The following is a 21719-nucleotide window of genomic DNA, read 5'->3' as shown; positions in this document are numbered from 1 at the left end:
ACTCAAGTTAAGCTTAACATTGTCTCGTTGTAAAGAGATTTTTCGGACACATACGTTATGCTGTCATTTCGCTTCGTATTTCAGACATATTAAAAAATATATCTTCAAATAAAATTAAGGGTAAATTACATAGTAGCCCCTCAGGTTTGAGGTCTATTACAACCTCATACAACATCTTTAAAACATTTCACTTTCATACCTCACGTACTATTTTATTTCAAAATAATACCTCCGTTACATTTTCCATCCATTGATCCGTTAAGTGCTGACGTGGTTGCCACGTGACTGCCAAATGTGTGCCACGTGGCATAATTTTATTTATTAAAAAAAAAAAAAAAAAAACCTGAAAGCGCAAAACCCACCCCCACCTCCCCAGCAACCCTCCTCACCCCTTCAATCCCTAACCCAACACCCTTCCTCCTCGACATCTCCTTCCCCAACCTAACCTCTACTTCTGCCAACCGCTGCCAACCCACACCTCTTCCCAGAACCCCATCCCCGCAACCCCCCACCCCCCTCATCCACAGCCTACACCTCTGCCACAGCCTACACAACTTTAAAATCTCGACTCCAATCAAATTCGAGATCTGTTTCTTCCGGACAATGTATTGGTAATAGTCCACCCCCCACAATCCATCGTCTTCTCCGAGCTCACTCGGCAATCTGCACACGCCACGGTTCTATCGGAACGGATTGGTTAGGATTTCAGAACCAGCAATGAGAGAGAAGATGCAGAGCAGATGATCCAGTGCTCGTCTCTCCTGCACCGTTTTCGGGTCTCGGATCCCGATGCTCTTGGTCTCCATGTTCGCCACCTTCGCCTTCATCTATGTCGCCGGCCGGTTCATTCTCTTTCTCTTCTCTCTTTGCAGTCTGCACCCATTTGATGTTGCAGAAAAATGGATTGGACCTATGCGATAAATTTTCTTTCTTTCTTTCCCTTCCTTTTTGTTTGATCTAGGGATTGTGTGTAGGCTAGGTAGAGGTGTGGGTTGGCGGCTGTTGGCAGGAGTGGAGGTTAGGTAAGGGAAGGAGGTGTCGGGGAGGAAGGGTGATGGGTTAGGGATTAAAGGGGTGGGGAGGGGTTGCGGGGGAGGTGGGGGTGGGTTCTGCGTTCTTTAGGGTTTTTTTTTTATCTTTTATTTTTTTAATAAAATTATGCCACGTGGCACACATTTGGCAGTCACGTGGCAACCACGTCAGCACATAACGGATCAATGGATGGAAAATGTAACGGATGTATTATTTTGAAATAAAATAGTACGTGAGGTATGAAAGTGAAATGTTTTAAAGATGTTGTATGAGATTGTAATAAACCTCAAACCTGAGGGGCTACTATGTAATTTACTCTAAAATTAACATTGTCTCGTAGTGGAGAGATTCACATACGCTATGCGTCATTATATATATATATATTTATGTTGTATTGCTTCGTATTTTAGACACGTTAAAAAAATGGAAAAGAATCATCTTCGGATCCCTTCCTCTTAATCCACCAAGTCCGGGAATCAGGACCATTAAAATTTAATCAAACGGTTAAAGTTATTATAACTTTTAATATGAACCCCTGTTTGTAGTTGTTTGATCAAATTTTAATAGTTCGGATCTCCGAACTTGAAGAATTAGAAGGAAATGATTCGAAGAGAACCCCTTTCCTAAAAAAATATCTCCTCATTCATTCCTAAGTTTGACTTTGAACTCCTACGACATGTCGCTTCCATCGATGGGTAGTGCAACTGTGACCGTAGATTGACAATTCAGCGGTGACCCACGGGGATAAGGCTAATAAGAGCAAAAGAAGAGGTTTGAATCCTCGCCGGATCCCTTCCTTGGGAGTCTTAGGGATCAACGCACACAGATCGTTGATAAAAAATCGTACGGTTCTAATTAAATATTTGTAAAAGTAAAATAGCCTCATTTTGCAAGAAAAATATAAAAAAGAAAAAAATTATGACCGTATGATTTTTTATCAACAGTCCGTGTGCGTTGATCTCTAGAATCCCCAGGGATCAGGCGATGGTCCAATTCCAGAGATTTTTATTGGCGTCAGACACGATCCCACGTGTCAAGCCACGTCATCTTGATCCGCGGATACCAACGGTAAAGAAGAACAAGGATAAGAGAATGAGAAGACCATTGTCTCAGTTCTGCCATTGTCTTCTGAAAAATGGCTGCTTCACTTTCTTCATCGATTCTTCTGTCTCGAAACGGCGTTTCTCTCCAATTCTCCCAGACGAAACGCCCGCAATTCCACTCGCCGACGCGCGTATTTTGCTCCGGTAAGCCTTTCTCAATGATTGCTTCTAGGTTGTTTGGTGAATTAATGTTTATGAAGATTGATTTTTTTTTTTTGCTTATAAATAACAACTTCAAGTTCTGCTTCACTTACAAGTACTTTCATAGAAGCACTTGGAGAAACGTCTTCCAAATGCTTCTTAGGAAGTTTCTTTAATAAATATTTCAACTCGTTTCTAATAAAATCACTTGTAGTAAAATTGTTAATAAACAAAAGTGCTTTCTAAGATGCAGTCTCAAATGGCAACTTGCATATATAGATTAGGAGATTTGGCTAGGCCCAACGTTGCCCCTTGCAAGGTTACACCGAAGTTCGAATACCCTTCGTAGAATATCGTCTTGTAAAAAAGTTGGAAACTTCTATTTTAGTAGATTTATAAGCATATTTCTGCATAGTTTTGGAGTTCGAGTCAGGGAAACAACCTTTTTGCAAAATAAGGGTAAGACTGCATACGATAGACGTTCATCCCGACCTCGCAAAGCGAGGAAGCCTTGTTGGCTTGGGATCGCCCCTTTTTCTGCCTAGTTTAGTATCCTGCATTAAAATGGGAGATGTGGATTTATGTTTTGGTTTAATTGGGCGGGTGCAGCTTCTAGGGATGGTCATGAAACAAAGGAAGATTTGAGTCAGTGGAAGCAAGTTAAGAATGTAGCTTGTGGGGTTCTTGCTGTTTGGGCCTTGAGTACCGCTGCCTCACCTGTAATTGCTGCTGGTCAGGTTTGAAACGCTCTCATTCCGTATATTTATTTTTCACTTGACTTGCTTTTGGTGCCGTTGCCTTACGATTTTGTTGTCTTCATCGTCTGTTTAAAATGGAAGCATATAGATATCATGCAAAAGATGTAGTTGAGACGTTATACACAATGGACTAATGGAATGTTCATGGGAGATTCATCCCCATGTTGAACTGAATGTCATTCCTTTCTCTCGCTTTTCTTACTTCCGAATGTCTTAATGTTTTGTATCATGAAACAAGATCATGTATACAAAAATGAGGAACACAACATCAGCTTGTAGGACAATCGAGAACAAAGCAAAAGTAGGACATACAACCAGCTAAGCGGTGACAAACTCACGCCAAAAATCCACAAGTTACAAATTTCTCTATTAATAATCCTTGAGGTCCTCAACATAGCTTCAGATCACAAAGCTTTATTCATGAATCGGGGGATGCCTTTACACCAAATGTGATAATCGGAAATATTGAACTCGTTCCTTTACTGCGATTTTATCCAATTAAACTCATCACGACAAAGATTGTGTTGAGAGTTGGTTGTCTAGGCTCAGGAAATTTGTCTAGCCTTAGTTGGAACGAATAAGCTACCAAGAAATGAACCCTGTTTTAGAATCGCCGTAGAGAACCAGACAAGTCTGTACCAATCCGCTTGTACAATGCTTGCCTCCAATAGCATTCTAAGTATCAAAAAATTTAAGAAAATCCATTTATGGCATGAGCAGAGATTCAAGATACTTTATAAGATTTTTCGTTACTTTGCCACTTCTAGTATCGATCTCTTATTACCGAATCCTTTCTGAATGCCCCGTTTTCCCTTGTTATGTTTTCTTTCATCTCTTTTGAAACGCCACATGTTCATTAAATAAGCAGGAGCCAAAATGTCACTATCCAAATTATAAGTTACCAGTTCTAACTTCTTATAGCTGTGACTGTGAAAAGTTGCTAAATTGACCTCTTCTGTGTCCAACAGAGGTTGCCTCCATTGTCTACTGATCCAAAGCGGTGTGAGGTTGCATTTGTTGGAAACACGATAGGTCAGGCAAATGGAGTTTACGACAAGGCAATTGATCTCCGCTTCTGTGATTACACAAACGAGAAGTCCAATCTTAAGGGGAAGAGTCTTGCAGCAGCACTCATGTCCGGAGCCAAATTTGATGGCGCAGACATGACAGAAGTTGTGATGTCAAAGGCTTATGCTGCAGGAGCTAGCTTCAAGGGTAAGCTTGCGGATCATCCTTGATATCAAATGCACAAGATCGTAATATGGAATGAAAGAGGTGATTATCAATTTTTTTCTTTCTCTTTTTCAGGTACAAACTTCTCAAACGCAGTTCTAGACCGGGTTAACTTTGAGAAAGCGAATCTGCAAGGAGCTTTGTTTATTAACACTGTCTTATCAGGTTCCACCTTCAACGAAGCAAACCTTGACGGTGTATTTTTCGAGGATACCATTATAGGGTACATTGATCTTCAGAAAATTTGTAGAAATACAACCATCAATGAGGAAGGAAGAGCTACCCTAGGGTGTCGATAATTCAAGGTTCGTCTGTTTCAATGTAAGAAGCAGCCACACAAGCACACGGTGCTAACTACGTTTTCCTTCTGTATTTCGAGTTCATTTCTAGGCACTTTTAACTGTATAGCCCCTATATATGGTATCCTGCATCTGTGTATGAGTACCGATCATCCGAAGACAGTTTTGTTGTAGTATTTGTTTGGTGGAGACAGGAGATTTTCTCCTTTGTTTCTTTGTTATGGCTTTCAGTTTGAAATATTCATCTTTTCTTCTGTCAAATGACATGAAAAACACTACTCATCAGATGGCCTATGCAATTTAAGTAAAAAAAAACAAAGATAGAAAACGAAGGAAAATGATATCCGCACTCTTTTTCTTCTTACATACACATTGTTTAGGTTTGCATAAATTAAAGGAAAATCAAGGACACAAATAAGCAAGGTATGCAAAAGAAGAAAATGAGTGCAGATATCATTTTTCATAAGGAAATGTGAGGAAGGGGCATATTAGGGTGCATTTTTCACTCAACACACCCGAGTGGTGGTGGTGCTCACTGCCTTCCCTATTACAATTGAATGAGTTCAAATTTTGAGATTTGTATCCATCCATTATACAAATCTCGAAATTTAAACTCATACAATGGGTGGTACGTGAGCAAAAATATTCCTAGCATATTATGATATGGGTAGTTAGATCGCAATGCACGTGTGCAACATACCAAAATCAGATGCTACTCACTTGCTCAGTACTTCAGTTGAAATTGAAATTCACAACTCACCAACCAGCTTTTTAAAATATTAATCAAACCCGGGGATCGTGCTCCTCACTTCCCAGCTCCCACCAGCACTCCTTTTACATTTCTTCGCCCTTGACTTTGAAGGCTTGGCATTCATTCAAAAGGTACTAATTACTAATTATGATGTCTGCACTCTATTTTTCTCGTTCTACATATTTTTCTTATTTTAAGCTCGTCTCTTTTAACTGTTAGGTTGAATAAATTAATGACAAATTAAGAGACGGAAGAAAACAAACATAAGAGTGCAGAATTAAAAAACGAATGTTCGGAATCTTTTCCTAATCGTAACTTGTTATCTCACCACTTAGCCTAAACTCAATTATTACTTTGTTTTTCCTGATCATTGCCTAAAATCTTTGAGTCTAGGCCCGCTGGGTTTCGTTGAGCTCTGCAAGATTTGGATCATGCAGAATGACTCCACTCGCTGCTCGGCCAGATCGTCTGGTACTTAATAAAATGGGACAGTGACCCAGCAAGAATTAGGTCAAGTTAGAGGAGGGCAACAAGTCCACGTTCCAATTTAATAACTTTCTCTTTCGAGGGTCATTTCGATCTTCTATTCTAATTTGTCATCATCTATGATACCTACCATTGAGTGGTCCGAAAAGCCAACTTTTTGCATATTGCATAAAACTCGTCTCCCTACCATTGTAACCCGATCTCTTTTATTCATATTCTCTTCTTTTTGGAAGCCATCTCATCTTGGATCACTTCTATGTGAAGAGAGTTTTACATATGATATTTTATTAGTTATTGAGAACACCACAGTAACGGTTAACTCGTTTCATAGAAGTATGGAATTGAAACATTTTAAAAATGAGATATGAAACTGTGATTGATTCAATAATTGAGGTAGTTATTTGTAATTTAACCTCATAATTTTTAAGTGAAAAAAAAACAAAGAATAAATATGAACGATGGCGATTGATACCAATCGTTCAAATCAGAGTTCTTGAGCTTTCATCAATTAGTCTGATTAGGAAAATTGGCACCAGCATAAAATACCATTATGACAAAATCATATAGCGTGAATCACATGAGTGTATATATATATATATATTATAATATTATATTTAGAGAATTGTTATTAACACTCCAAAAGTTTCATTTGACACTCCAAATTTATATAATTAGAAAGAAAAATACACTTACGAGAAATGTATAATGAAAATTTTGAAGTGCTAATAATAGTTCATGTATTTATATATTATATAATGGTAGCTACTGGTGACCTAAAAGTGTGTTTTGTTCTTGACCTTTCTCTAATTTGAAGTCCTCGTAATAGCTGGCTAGCTAGTAGGCTAGATGTATTAGCTGCATGCTTAGTTGTTTTAATCATAATAATTATTATATAACATATTATCGGAAAGGACAAGGATTGTCTGCCTCCTATTTTGTGTGGTCACGGTTAAGTCACGTCAACATTTTATATTACTATTCATTTTTGTCTTATTATCTCTATAAAAAAAATATAAAATGTTGACGTGGCTTAACCGTGACCATACAAAACAGGAGGGCATGGAAGGGTAGCCAGTCCTTGTCCTATCGGAAAAGTAATCTGAAGTGTGGAGATTGAGCAAGAGAACTCGAACTTGTATATATGCATAAAATGAGTACAATCACTTGGATGCACAAGGTAAGTAGATTCATTCCAAACAATAGTGTCACATTTGAAGGAAGTTGGAGTTTTACCGTAAAATTAATTGACAATATGAAAAGTAGCTCAACTTATTTAATACCCTTCTATCTATGTGAAGTTCATTCTTAACACGATCCCTCACGTATGGTGAATTTTCACGCCTAATACGTGGACAACAAAAATGGGATGATGTAAATCACGTGTGGCTGTTCGGGTTCACACATAGGACAACCTGTTTTGATACCATGAAGAAAGTTGATTCCAGCATAAAATATATTGGTAATATGGAGAGTAATTCAACTTACTTATTAGACTATATACAAAATCTCTCATCCCATTAATGTGAAAGTCATTCGGAATGACGTCTGCATTTTGAAGAATTTAAAAGTGGAATGAGGATTCTCTTCTGATCCTTTTTGTGAGGATCCCAAGAATCATCTAATCACGTCTGTTCATCGTATATCGTACGATCATAAATCATGTAATTTTTTTTTATTAAAAATTGAATATAAATAGTAGTTAATGAAAAGTTATCGCATGATATACGATGAACATATGTAGTTGGAGGATCTCCGGATCCTCACAAAAGGATCTAGAGAGAATCCTAATTCTTAAAAGTGTAACATCATAATAATTAAGTTTTGGTGGTTGGGGTTTGGAGCAGTACTAGTTTGAATTGAATTATTAGCAACCATTCCCTTTACGTCGCATGCAGAGATCTAGTGAGAAGTACGTACCAACCATTCCAAAACCTGCCATCTACAATTCCTCCTCTCTAGCTAGCTAGCTGCATGTCGCATCCATGCAACAGCAGCAGCACCACCCCTTTAACGGACTGTCAAATTGAATTAAAACGACAAACACATGCTCCCCAAGTGCCCACCGCATTTCCTTCCTCCATGATCATATGCTTGCCAACAAACCGATTCCATTAGCCTAAACCCTAACTCAGCAACAACTAATTAATTAAGCTAGTCATGAACAACGGCTCCAAATTAATTAATAGTACCATACCATCAAGATGACAAGAGATCGGGAGATAGCTTTCACTTGATCGGGAGAATTTAGGTAGAACGAGTTCATCATCAACATGGGTCTTAGACCACTTCTATGTGAAGAGAGTCTTACACATCGTATTTGATTAGTTATTGAGAACACCACAATAAATGTTAACCCGATTCATAGAAGTCTCTTTCCTCGATTTGAGTTCTAGTTGTATGCATGTAGTGGGATGGATCCTGACTCCTGATTAAACTACTGTAACTATAGAGTACAGTATTACTGTGATTTGACTCCCACCAAATCACTTCCCATACTTATAAGTTATGACCTTCTATATATAGAACAGCCCTGCATTGAAGGGATATTACAAGAACCATATGCTTGCTTATTCAGTTGAGTGACAGTTGTCTCTGTGTGTGTGTGAGAGAGAGAGAGAGAGAGAGAGAGAGAGAGAGAGAGAGAGAGAGAGAGAGAGAGTTTAATGGGATTAATCCTCTTTGTAATGTTTCTTGCTCAAATGAGTATTCCAGCCACAGTTTGCCTGCAGCTTGCATATATATATATATATATATATAGCTGGTGCTTCTGCAATTCTGAGATGCTCATTTGAGCAAGCAGCGTTACAAGAGGAATATTTTTGCAGTATGAACGTCAAAGTAAAACTGCCGTTTCAGCACCAAAAGGAGGCCCTGATTGCTAGCTAGCTAGTTCATCAATCTTAATTATATACAGTTAAGTATGACTAATTTTCCATTTTCTCTTGCTGGTTAATTAATTAACACGCATATATTATCTCTTAATTTTCTCATTTAGATCATATTAAGATCACTTAGCTAGCTTAATAATAGATTAGCTAAGAAGTAATGTTTGGAAGAACATAGATGAACTTAATTATCTTGCCTGGTGGATCTTAATTTCTTAATTAATAGTAGAGAATTGTTATTAGCACTCAAAAAATCTCATTTGGCACTCCAAACTTTCTATAATTAGAAAGAAAAATACATTTGTGAGAAGTGTAGAATGAGATTTTTGGAGTGCTAATAATAATTCCCTTAATAATATTGTTCGTATACAAACTACCAATATAGAACTTGAATCAATTCTTTGTATTCAGCACGATATGCTGAAACACTGATATAGAATTACATCGATTATATGTACGTTAATTTCCTGCGTATATTAGCTTTCAAATTGTGGTTAATAGAAGGCGGTGTTCCTTTTTGTAATTCAAATCGCCAGCAAAGTTATATCATAGATCTCGTTCAAATAACTTAATTTGTAAATAACTTTTTTTTTTTTAATAATTGACTCTAATTTACCGGAATATTGTTCCATTATAGATTAACCTTGTTGTAATGTTCATATTTCTGAATTTGAATCCTCTCCGGACCTTAGTGTTCGGAGAATAATGACTAGGTAAATCGGGGCCTTGGTTTGTGTGAATGAGAAATCGAAGCCTTTGGTTTGTGCAAGGTGAGCCAACGAAAGTTAATGGAGATGGTCGGATTCAATTTGAGTAGTCTCGTCCTTGGCCTTCGGACAGTGAAATCTGAAGAGGATCTCTAGCCCATATTTATTTGCTTTTGTACTTAAAGCTCCTCAAGGAAAATTAATTAAGAAAGAAGAGAGATTGATAAGGACAGGTGATCGATGTGCAGCGCCAGTGCCAGCCCATCTACCCTATTGTTCTTTACTCTGTATATCTTCTCGCTAATGAATGAATGAAAGTACGTACTGATCCAAGAATTTAACCCTCTTGAACACCAGCAAACCCTATCTTAGTAAGATGGGCTACCTAGCCTTACATAATTTCGCGGACATATGACATGTTGAATTGTGGCCAAGTGGCAACTCAACATCACTTTTTAGCTATTAAACAAATCAAAAGAAAAAAAGGACAACATGATTATGTTTCCTTGTTTTGTGGCTTTTTTTAAAAACCATAATTGTGGGTTTTTTTCCGGATAGAAGAAATAAGGAAGGGAGAGCTCATTGTCAGTAAGAGAGCTCATTTTCTGCCGAGAGCAAGGGGAGTTGTAGAGAGCCCAAAACAAAGAAGAAGTTGCTGCTTCATTTGGTTAGTAATCATCTACCAAAGTAGTTGTTGTTGTAATAGCTTTGTGCTATATGTATAGAGAAGAAATTATTCATTATATTTCTTTCTCTATTTGTTTCTTTGGTGTGTGAGAGTTATTGGGTGTATTGGGTTATTTGGGTTGTGAGATTGCCAACACTTTGTAAACTTCCATTTGGTTAATAGTGGATTATTGGGTGAGCTCCTACTGCTCCGAGGACGTACTCCAGTTACACTGACTGTTGAGGAACCTCGTTAAAATCTTGGTATTTTCTATATTTTGTTCTTGCATTCCATTTGATATATTTCATGTGGGTTAGCTTGAGTTGGTTCCATAAGGTTTGGTGCTATCCTAGCACAACATGACCCATATACACACCTAGCAACCGAGAATGTGAAATCACTACCCTTAGTAATTCGTTAGAGAATACTAGAGTTACATGCAGAGGGAGAAAACGAGAATAGTAAAGTTACATGCAAAGGGAGAAAACGAGAATGTGAAATCACTACCCTTAGTAATTAGTTAGAGAATACCAATAACATAGACAAAAAAGGAAAAAGGGTTATCCGATCCCGTCTAATTGTACGTGAAACACCATTTGATTTGGAGCACGTACATTTTCCTCAATCGGCAATCTGATCATGTGTATGCACTGGTCATTCCCTCCCAAATTTTACCGGTGCAAACAAAATTTCTATGCCAGATGTGCTCATTAATTAAGCTGCTAGCTAACTTAACCATGATCCTTAAGATCGATCGATGTTTTAGTCGCGTTCTAGTAATTTTTACCAAAGCTACTATTTCATCTAAGTTTTTAACATTACACTTTGCATATCTGTGTTTCGCTAAATTAGCTAAAGCAATGTGCTAGTATGCTTCAACCTCTGCACCCAAGTTTGAGTTTCATGTCTCGTAGTTTAGATTGATTAGCTTAATGCAAGTATTCCATCGTTTGTGAAAAAAATATATTACACTTCGAATTAATTAATTAATTAATTTGTTTGGGACTGCAAGCATCGTTCAGTTGTTCATCATGACAAGTAAAGGTAAATTCCCCCAAGCGATTATCCACTCAAATTAAATTAAGATCTACTCATAAGCAGTACTTAATCAACTTTAGCTATTAGCAAAAGCTTGAATTTCAGATATCAATCCCTTGCTTATTACTTTCATATCAGCATATATTCACATCTTTTATCACTTTGTTTGATTGGTAATTACTTAATTAACACCGAGTTTAACAAAAAATTAAACAAAAAATATTCCTGATTTGCAATCTATATAAAATAAGAAAAAGAAATGATGAAACAGAGAATCAAATTGAATTGAGATCCAATCTTGATCTTTGCGTCCGACTCCACAGATCGAGAAATTCAGACCACTCAATTTCAATCATACTGCTCTTATTAGGCCATCTCACTCGACCATTCCACAAAAATTCAAAGATTTGAACGATTCAGATCTCTTTCTCTCTCTTGAACAGTTCTGATCTCTCGATACGTGGACTCCGGACACAAAAATCTAGAGTTGAATCTCATTCCAATCAAATTATCTAGTTGCGGGCGGTGTTTGTAAAAGTAGGCTCAAAAAGGTAAAAGCTCTCTCGAGACATGTACACTTAACCTCGGCAGCAAGAAACCGTACTCTCCCAAGTCCCGACTCCAAAGCAAAGAATCCAAAAGTGACTTCTTCAAAACCGGCACACCAGCGCAGCACCCTTGCATCAATATGCACAACAGCACTCCAAAACACATCACTACTCTTACTCATGGGAAATTTTGCTCTCAATTTTGCATCGTCTAGAAGATGCATTTTGCTCCTTCTCGTCTCAATCTTCGTTCAAGGTACGCATAATCTCCAACCCTCATAGCGTCTATCAGAAGGTGAAGTGGTTAAGAGCGTTTACTCTGTGCATGCGAGGTCATGTGTTCTAGTATAACTTTTCCCTTATTATTGCTTACGCTAATAAAAGTCTTGTTTTTCTTTTCTTTGCTTTTTTGTTGATAGGAGGGGAAGGATCTATAGGAGTGAACTATGGCACGATGGCGAGTGACCTTCCTCCGCCGGCCAAAGTCGCCCACTTCCTTCTGGAATCCACCATTATCAACCGTGTTAGGCTCTTTGACACCAACCCCGACATACTCCGAGCCTTTGCTCACACCGGCATCGCCGTCACAATTACCATCCCAAATGACCAAATCCCCCACCTCACCAAGATACGCTCCGCCCAACAGTGGCTTAAAACCAACGTCCAGCCTCATATCCCAGCCACCAACATTGTCCGAATTTTAGTAGGCAACGAAGTATTATCCACCACGAACAAGTTGTTCATTACTGGCCTTGTCCCTGCCATGCAAGCCCTCCACAATGCCCTAGTAGATGCGTCCTGGGACCGCCAAATTAAGGTCTCTACCCCACACTCTCTAGGCATTCTCTCCAGCTCAACCCCACCTTCCTCCGGCAAATTTAGACAAGGCTACGACATCCATGTCCTTAAACCTTTGCTCACTTTCTTGCAATCCACCAATTCTCCTTTCATGGTGAACCCGTATCCGTATTTCGGATACTCCCCCGAAACGCTTGATTTCGCGCTTTTCCGGCCAAATCCCGGTGTGCTTGATGGGAATACTAAAATGCTATACACCAACATGTTGGATGCACAATTAGATGCTGTTTTTTCAGCTATGAAACTTGTGGGCTTTGAGGACCTTGAGATTGTTATTGCCGAAACAGGTTGGCCCTCTCAGGGTGATCCGGCCCAAGTTGGGGTTGACGCACAGAGTGCTGAGGATTACAATCGAAATCTCATTCAACACGTGACATCAGGTTATGGCACCCCGTTAATGCCAAACCGAACTTTTGAGACTTTCGTATTTTCCTTGTTCAATGAAAATCTCAAGCCCGGCCCAACACCAGAGAGGAATTTTGGGCTTTTTCGACCCGACATGACGCCGACCTACAACGTCGGAGTCCTTCGGCACACGGTAGCTGCCGCCGCAAATAATCACCCTAAAACATTCCCCTTCTTGTTATCATTATTATGTATGTGCTTGATTGGTTTGTGGACTTGGATTTGACAGGCTAGTTCGACTACACCTAAGAACTCAGGCCCAGGCCCAGTCCCAGTGTTGGCACCGGCGAGCCCGCCGCAATCACGCGGCGGTAAATTATGGTGCTTGCCCAAGAAAGGGGCCGACCCGGAGGCACTGCAGAAGAATATTGATTATGTTTGTGGGCTGGGATTGAATTGTGGGCCAATCAAACAAGGTGGGCTGTGCTTTATGCCCAACACAGTTAGAGCCCATGCTGCGTATGCCATGAATGTCTACTTTCAAGCAATGGGAAGGAAGGATTCTGATTGTGATTTTGAACAGACTGGCGCCACCACTGCCGTCGATCCAAGTTAGTTTCATGCAAACCCTTCTTTGTTTTTGTCAATAACAATTTGGATCCTATCCAGACTTTACTGTCCGAAGCCTAAGGATTTTGGTTTGTGTAAAAGATAGATCGGAGTTTTTTGTTTGTGAGATGGTCCAACGAAATAAGTTAATGGGGGCCGTCAGATTCATTTAAGTGATCTGGATCGCCTAGTCTTTATGCTCCGGACAACGAGATTCAAAAATGATCTTTGTTCCGTATATAATAGTAATTAGCTTATTGATCATTGTTTGATTACTAATTAATCTTTTTTTGGTTGGCAGGCTATGGAAAGTGCAAGTATTGATGATGAAGAATGTTGCAATGGAGGAGAAGACCCATAGATTATAAACTGTTACCAATCCTTTCTTTTTTGACATAAAAAGATATTAGTGATTATTTAGACCCAAAAAAAAAAAAATTCGTGAATTCCTAAGGTAGCATCTACAATGTGTAATATTAAGTGAATTATACGAATGTTATCTGAATTTTCATGCTTTGTTCGTCAAATTTCACATGAACCTAAAATTAAAATTAAAATAATATGTCACGTGAATTGAAATTTTATTATAATGGTAACCTTTTCCTAACTTTATTTTGTTGGTCGTTGAACAAGTTGCATGTGTTTTAGCCTATGCTGCACAGATACTTTAAAACTTCGAACTATTGGAGTGTTGGGCACCTGGACGCGCCAACACGCCCGGACACAGTTTGGACATGGTTAACGGTATGAACACGGCAAGGGCCTTTTATGTAAATGTAAAAATATTTTAGGGCAATTTTGTAAATATAAAAACATTTTGGGGCAATTTTGTAAATATCAAAACTTATAAAACCTAAAATTTATAAGCTTTGGCCAGTTTTTTTTTTTTAATTTATATATTAGTCGCCGTGTTCTATCCATGTTCGTGTCTTTATTTTTTGAGATTTACCATGTCGCATGTCATCACATCCGTGTTTGTGCCACATAAGTTTTAGCATGTGATTGTGGTCCTTATAAAAGAGTGTTGATATCTTTTGGGCTAAAAAATAGATTGTAACAAATTTATTGTTAATGAGACATGTTGTGTTAGAAGATATGAACTTAAGTGTAGAGATTAGATCGGGACTACATTGCTCAATAAATTTAAGTAGTTTTTAGCTGCGGTCAAAACACTTTAAACGTGATATATTATTTCACTCGTTTATAACACGTGTATTTATTTATTTTTTATTAATATTTATCAAATGTAACTCATATACATGGATATACAACAAAAATTCAGCTAAGTTGGGTATAAGTAAATTAATTATTAATTAAACTAAAATTTAATGAGTGAGCTCGCACTTAACTGTATTTGTCCGCGGAGGACCCGATGATTGTCTCCTATGCGGTGCGCTCTGATCTCCGGGGAGTAAAACGCCATCTCACCCTCTCTCTCTCTAAAAATCCAATCTTTTTCTGTCTCTTTCTCTCTCTACTTCCCCGATTTCTAGGGTTTTGGCCTGTCGTTTCAATCCGTTTCAATTCTCCTAGGGTTAGGGTTTGGGATTTTACGCAGAGAAGAAACAATGGGCGGAGAGTGGCAGCAGCTCCTCCAATCGATAATCCTCGGCCTCATTTTCTCCTACCTCCTCGCCAAGCTCATCGCCATAGTCATCTCCTTCAAGGAAGACAATCTCAGCCTCACTCGCGCTCGAGCTGCCGCCCCCGCCCCCGCCGACACCAATCCGCCGCCGCTCAAACCCGAGCCCCGCGACGACCAGCTTCGCTCCGCCGATTTGAGCTCCGCGGCAATCGAGGCCGAATCGGTCGTCGCCGAGCACGGCAGCGTCAGGAACGAGAGCAGCGAAGCTGACAGTGACGATGACTGGGAAGGCGTGGAGAGTACGGAATTGGACGAGCTGTTCAGCGCGGCGACGGCGTTTGTCGCGGCGGCTGCGGTGGATCGGCAGAAGGTGTCGAGTGATGCGCAGTTGAAGCTTTATGGGCTTTACAAGATTGCTACTGAGGGACCCTGCAGCGCCCCGCAGCCATCTGCTTTGAAAATGACTGCTCGCGCCAAATGGTATTTTCTCTGCCATTACTTTATACCGAAAATTTACTTGCAAGATTTGGGTGTATTTATGTGGATCTTATTTTCAGCTTGATAAGGATGGGGAATGTGTTTCTTGGATTGATTTTGGTTAATATCAAGATTAGGTAGATGAAATTTTGCCCTAATTGTAATGTTTTTACTGGGTAATTGGTGAATTAGGGTTGATTAAACTTTGTATCTTACTATAGAAGGTGGTTTGCTGTGTTTTTGAATCTGTTCGCTCGGTGATTTCTTATAGGCAAGCTTGGCAGAAATTGGGTGCTATGCCTCCTGAAGATGCTATGGAGAAGTACATTGATATTGTCACAGAGCTTTATCCTAATTGGGCAGCAGGTTTGACTGTGGTGAGTCTTGATTCTTTTGTTTTCGACTTTATTTTAGCCCTGCCAGACATCAATACTTACTTTCTGTTGGGTTTTCTCTGCTGGTTTCTTTTTGTCTATTGACATATGATTACTAGAAGAGCAGAGGTGGAGAAGGTAGTGCATCTGGTAATGATTCTAATGGACCAATGGGACCGGTTTTCAGCACCTTTGTTTACGAGGAAGAATCTGAAAAGGATTTGTAAGCTTCTTAGGACTACTAAGCATGGGAGGGTTAATATTTACACATTTCTGTCGATTAGTAGAATACCATTTCTTGGAAATAAAAAAATGTAATGCTAATGTAAGGTGTGCTTGTTTTTATTGTTCAGAAAGATGGATGCTATTCATGCCTTTGCCAGAGAAGGAGAAGTGGATAATTTGCTTAAATGCATTGAAAGTGGCGTTTCAGTGGATCAGAAAGGTCTCTTTTCTTCCATCTGCCTCTTTAATAGGTTCATTACGTTTCAACTGATGTTATCGTAATTGTTGTATTCCATTAATACTTCCATAACTATGAAGTCATGTATACTTTCTTTCTGGGTTGTTAACAGAGTAAGGCTGCTCATAAACCAGGCCCAGCTTCATAGAAGCTCCTTTCCTTGTTAAATCTCAGCTTTTTAGAAGTTATTTCCTTGATAAATGAGCTACAATTCAAGCTTAATATCCAAGTTTGGATGCATAAAACAAAGTTGAACAACAGTGGATTGGACCCTTTAGGATTGTGATCATTTAAGATAGGTAAATACGTTTTATGCTATGGTCAACATACTTAAGTATAAACTTTGATAACACGTAGGATAAAGTTCAAACTAACATCATTAAGGCATGTGGAAACGAGGAAGCCTCCAATTTCAGTATTGTTGTTAACTTGCTTATATATGTTTGGAAATCAGCACAGAAATTGTAATAGTTTGAAAAGGCTAGGCCAAAAAGCTATGGTACCCCAAGTTTGAATTCATACTGAGCCGGGTGCATATCTCTATTAACCTAGCTTTTATTGCTTGTTCCTCACATAAATAGCACACCGCATGTTTCTTTCGTTGGATACATGTACATGCCTTAATTTTTTTTTTTTTTTTTTGTGGCATGTATTCTCTCCTCACACAGAAAAGTGTTTGGTCTATTTTTATTGGTGGTCTATCATGCTACCCTTTATTTTATATTAGGATGTTGAAGGGAACTTTTGCTCAAACTTTTTATGTGCTCGTATGATGCCGCTATTGCCCTAAAACAATTTACGTGCACTGATTGCAGATAGTGAGGGAAGGACCCCATTGCATTGGGCTGTGGATCGTGGTCACCTGAACATGACAGAGCTGCTAGTTAGCAAGAATGCCAATGTTAATGAAAAGGTAGATTAAAAGATAAACATTTACTTACGGTAGCAAAATTTGTTAAGCTTTTCCGAATCCCATCCCATCCCCCTGTCATGCCATCCTAAAATTCTGTTCTTTTGGTCTTGGAAGGACAATGAGGGGCAAACCGCATTGCATTACGCTGTTTTGTGTGACAGAGAAAGCATTGCTGAATTTCTTGTGAAGCAAAATGCAGACACAAGTGCAAAGGACAACGATGGCAACTCTCCCTGTGATGTCTGTGAGTCAAACTGGCCTTGGTTTCAGGGTGCAAAGGAGAAGAGTCACTGACCGACCGTCGTTTATTTGAAAGTTCACGGGGGATGTATATTCCTAATCTGTTCGTCTTTTAAAGCGATTTGAAAGTAGAGCAGTATGTTGTGTATGTACGTAGTTTCTACCTCGTCGTTGTGTAACATTCTTTCGTTGGGTTACTCGTTTCCCTATCGTGGAAGTGCAAAGAAAGGTTGAACTCACTGGGTTTAACTGGCACAATATAATGCATATCAAAGGCCTACATTTTGCCATCGGTCTAATGTTTTTATTTTTTTTATGAATGGCTGTCCTAATTACTGTGTAAAAACCCTTTTATGTTCTTTATATAGCACAATAAAATCGCTGCAATGCTACGTAGCTATTAATACTACGGGTTTTTTAATTGTTAGATTTGATTTCCGAAATTATCGGATTTTATATTTTTAGTTTCAGCTATTCGGTTTCCGTGTCACTCAATGCTACGAGGTTACGAATTTAATTGCTGTAAGTCCAACTGTGACAAAATAGTCCACACGGTAGTCCAGTACAATCTAATAATTTCTCACCTAGACAGAGAGACAGACACCTGCCGAGGTTTTGCTAAATTGGAACAATTAAAGATGTCCCCCCCCACCCGATCTCTAACAATAAAAGCAAAGGTGCTACATTATATCATATGTACCTCCCAATTGTAACCGTCACTAACCGTTTCTGCACCACCCAAATTATTCAGTTGGTCGTAGGCTGCTTATCATCACCACCTTTTCCCCCATGCATTTGGCTGCTTCTTCTTCTTTGATGCCAAACAATGGCGAAGGCAGTGGTCTACGCGCTACTTGCCACCGCCTTTATCTTTCTTCTCGTCATGCTTCCCTCCAAACACCGTGGCCCCAACCACCCCCACCCCCACCTTGGCCTCAACCGACGTCTTGGCTACATGGGTCAATCCCCCATTTTCGACCCTCTGGCAGCCAAGATGGAGTGGTACGCCAAGGAAAGTGGTGGATTCAGAGGGGAAACGAATAGTCGCGTGGGGTTGTCGGAACACAACAACAATCCCGTGATGAATGCGAGTGAGGTGGAAGAAATGCATGAATATCTCGGCGATGAGGGAAAGTTGAACCTCACGTTGAGGCTGAATACTTTGTTCCCGTTGATAGACCAGGCGCCAAAAGACGGGTTGATTAACTCTAATGAGCTCGAGGATTGGGTCATGAAACAAACCGTGGAGAGGTTGAATTATAGGACGCAGAAAGAAATGGAATCGTATGACAAAGATGGTGATGGAACAATTTCTTTCATGGAGTATCTGCCCAAGTTTTCGACTAAGGATCTAGGTATTTAACTACGTACTTATTTCTTTATAAGTTTATGTGTGTCTGTGTGTGAATATACGTAGAGATTCTTTCTGCAGGACGTACTTATTTCTTTATATGTTTATGTGTGTCTGTGTGTGAATATACGTAGAGATTCTTTCTGCAGGACGTACGTATTGTCTTTAGGAAAGACATGACGTGTTGGAAAAACTTCTATTCAATTTTCTTCAACTTTGATCACGTGGGGGGTGTGGAGATACGTAGAAAAGACATTTGTTTTAGAGCTTTGAACAGTTTAGGTTTTAAGTATCGAATTCTGGTGAAACAGAGGAAAACGGAATGGAGCACGGAGAAGCTGGATGGTGGAAGCAGCAATTTGATAATGCAGATGCTGATAAGAATGGATTACTTAACTTCAATGAATTTAAAGAGTAAATTCCCCTCATTCCCATACTGCTGTGGCAAAAAATATACGATTTGCGAGTTCTGGTTCAACAGAAATCTCCATTTTTTGTTGCAGTTTGTTGCACCCAGAAGACAGTAACAACGAAGAAATACACAAATGGCTGTTGACAGAAAAAATGAAGTACATTTTCTCACATATCTTCTCTGTCTTTCACACTAAACATATTAATGTCCTTATATATTTTCTGAATAATTTGATGCAAAGGAACGGAATGACGAAATGTCTGCTTATAATTTACAGGCGGATGGATCAGGATAACGATGGCAAACTGAATTTCGAGGAGTTTTTACACAACGCTTATGATAATTACAAGACTTACGTTGAATTTGAAAGGGGCGGGAAAAATGTACCCACACCAGAAGAGAAATTTGCAGAACTTGATGTGAACAAGAACAAGTAAGCATGCATGCCTTGAACTTAAAAGCTAACACAGTTTTTGACCTAATTTTTTTCTTCCTTTGCTGGCCAAGATTATAGTTTAGAGGACTTTACTAATCTCTTTCGAAATCGAAAAATGTTTGACAGACTCTTGGAAGTGGAAGAATTGAAACCAATGCTGCATTACATTCACCCGGGAGAATTTTCCTATGCTAAATATTATGCAACCTTTCTGATGTCGGAGGTTAGTAATGTTTCAATTTGTGTACTCCTATCTATGAGACATGTTGAGATGAATTTGAAATGAAATGCGTGACATTGTTCGATTCAGGCGGATGATAACAAAGATGGAAAACTAACGCTCGAGGAGATGCTCGATCATGACTATGTTTTCTACAGCACAGTATATGATGACGGCATGAACGAAGATTTTGATGGGGATTTTCACGACGAATTCTGAAGCTTGATGCTCCCGAGAAATGGATCTTTCGATTCGTTTTGGCGGAAGCGTAACCTAATTGTGTATTTATTTTGTCATTTGAAAAATACAGCAAAATAAAATATTTTGCTTTCATTAGGTTGAGCATGGACTCAAAAAGTAGTGGTGCGTAACTGGTATATACTTAGGATAGAAAATAGAGCGTCGTATAAAAGGGTTTTACTAATTAGGAATGTTTTTGTTGGAAGCAAATAGAAGGAAATTACATGAACAATTCAGTTAGTTTCCTCTTCATATTCTCTCAGAACTGCTTTTTGTAGAATCGCTGGACTGTTATTTTCTCCTAAGAGATAAAAGAAGCGTAACGTGTCTGTCTCTTTGCATCGAATTTTTAAACAAACAACGTGCCAAACCTCCACACTCTTCCCTGTCTCATCATCTCCTGTTCCGGTTCATACAAGTCCTCATCATACTGCAAGTTTTCAGTACTTACCAGCTCTAGCTACCAAACTTCCTCACTCTTTCCCGCCTCATCCTCTCATGTTCCACCTCGTACGACGCCTCATCATGCTGCAAATTTTCAGTAGAAAACTGTTTCTGTACAAACTAGCAATGGCATGACATGCATTTAAAATTAGCAAATCCACTTGGGTACATAAATTGTCACTGCTTCAGACTCCGGATGCTGTCGACCCTGACATCGATCAAATTAGAATTAACATTCATTCGCATGATCAGAGCAAGAGAACATTCTTTATGTTCCTAGGACAGCATGTGCAGTACGTTCGTACGTCTTGTAATAAGTCTAGCGAAATAGTATCATCTTAGGTCATATATTTTTAGTTTGATAAAATGGAGCCTGACGTTTCCGGAGGACAAGAACAGTGTATGTGCCTAAAACGACATATGTCTAATGCTCGAACAGTAGGCCTCGCAAACACAGCGTAGAAGTGAAAAATCTTTCAAACAAAAGGCTAGTGAGACTTGGTTTTACAACCGATTTTCCTATTGAGATCTAATTCGATCCTCATAGATTTCTCGAGAATTTTTCTTATGAAGTTTTGTTATAGCATCTATAACGGCCTCCAGTTTAGGTGGACAGCCCGGCAAATAGATATCCACAGGAATTAGCTTACCAACTCCCCGAACAATTCGTTTTTACCTTACGTAAATATCAAATAAATTACTTATAGGGTCTATCAGACTCGGGTTGGTAAATGATCCAATAACCACCCATCTTTTTGTTTTTGGTTCTTTTTTTTTTCTAGGTGAAATGCCTAGAAAAAAATTGTATTGATATTAGGTATCAAAAACACATAAAAGTAGTAAATATAAATGGATATAGTGGGTTACATCGTTTCTATGGTTACTTCTTAAACGATGAGGTCCTCTCTATACACCGGAGCCCTCACCTGCTCGTGTGTGTATGTAGCTACATCTACACTGCCAGCAGTCTACAGCAAAAAGAAATGCAAAGTTCCAACTAATTACAAGTTTATAAAAATGTACAGACAAGCTATTTATAGAATGAATGCATCTTCTTGATTAGAATCACTTCGTTTTTATCTTCTTCCTTTGCTGCCAATAATA

General features: G+C 39.0%; 4 protein-coding genes across 5 annotated transcripts; all 4 read left to right on the top strand.

Moving 5' to 3' along the window:
- The first annotated feature begins 2112 nt into the window (after positions 1–2112).
- Positions 2113–4806, top strand: LOC126630671 (thylakoid lumenal 17.4 kDa protein, chloroplastic-like). Its single transcript, XM_050300826.1, has 4 exons — positions 2113–2279; positions 2886–3013; positions 4003–4249; positions 4343–4806. The coding sequence occupies exons 1-4, from the start codon at positions 2168–2170 to the stop codon at positions 4564–4566; spliced, it is 711 nt and encodes a 236-aa protein (XP_050156783.1). The 5' UTR covers positions 2113–2167; the 3' UTR covers positions 4567–4806.
- A 6823-nt stretch (positions 4807–11629) lies between these two features.
- LOC126627680 (glucan endo-1,3-beta-glucosidase) lies at positions 11630–14056 on the top strand. Its single transcript, XM_050297190.1, has 4 exons — positions 11630–11904; positions 12068–13044; positions 13141–13462; positions 13762–14056. Exons 1-4 carry the CDS (start codon positions 11829–11831, stop codon positions 13782–13784), a joined length of 1398 nt encoding a protein of 465 aa, XP_050153147.1. The 5' UTR covers positions 11630–11828; the 3' UTR covers positions 13785–14056.
- A 742-nt stretch (positions 14057–14798) lies between these two features.
- LOC126629685 (acyl-CoA-binding domain-containing protein 1-like) lies at positions 14799–17921 on the top strand. Of its 2 annotated transcripts, none has more exons than XM_050299782.1 (6): positions 14799–15525; positions 15794–15899; positions 16019–16119; positions 16250–16341; positions 17175–17272; positions 17387–17921. In XM_050299782.1, the coding sequence occupies exons 1-6, from the start codon at positions 15029–15031 to the stop codon at positions 17564–17566; spliced, it is 1074 nt and encodes a 357-aa protein (XP_050155739.1). In that variant the 5' UTR covers positions 14799–15028; the 3' UTR covers positions 17567–17921. The 2 variants fall into 2 exon arrangements, with proteins under 2 accessions (XP_050155739.1, XP_050155738.1); XM_050299781.1 differs by having other exon boundaries at positions 14800–15525; positions 16016–16119.
- A 381-nt stretch (positions 17922–18302) lies between these two features.
- LOC126629624 (uncharacterized) lies at positions 18303–20421 on the top strand. The gene is made up of 6 exons (XM_050299710.1): positions 18303–18867; positions 19175–19277; positions 19367–19432; positions 19553–19708; positions 19838–19934; positions 20022–20421. The coding sequence occupies exons 1-6, from the start codon at positions 18339–18341 to the stop codon at positions 20148–20150; spliced, it is 1080 nt and encodes a 359-aa protein (XP_050155667.1). The 5' UTR covers positions 18303–18338; the 3' UTR covers positions 20151–20421.
- Positions 20422–21719: the final 1298 nt, after the last annotated feature.

This window comes from Malus sylvestris, chromosome 7, assembly GCF_916048215.2.
Source record: "Malus sylvestris chromosome 7, drMalSylv7.2, whole genome shotgun sequence".
In the NCBI taxonomy this organism is placed as follows: Eukaryota; Viridiplantae; Streptophyta; class Magnoliopsida; order Rosales; family Rosaceae; genus Malus; species Malus sylvestris.
This window is presented reverse-complemented; position numbering and strand designations above follow the sequence as displayed.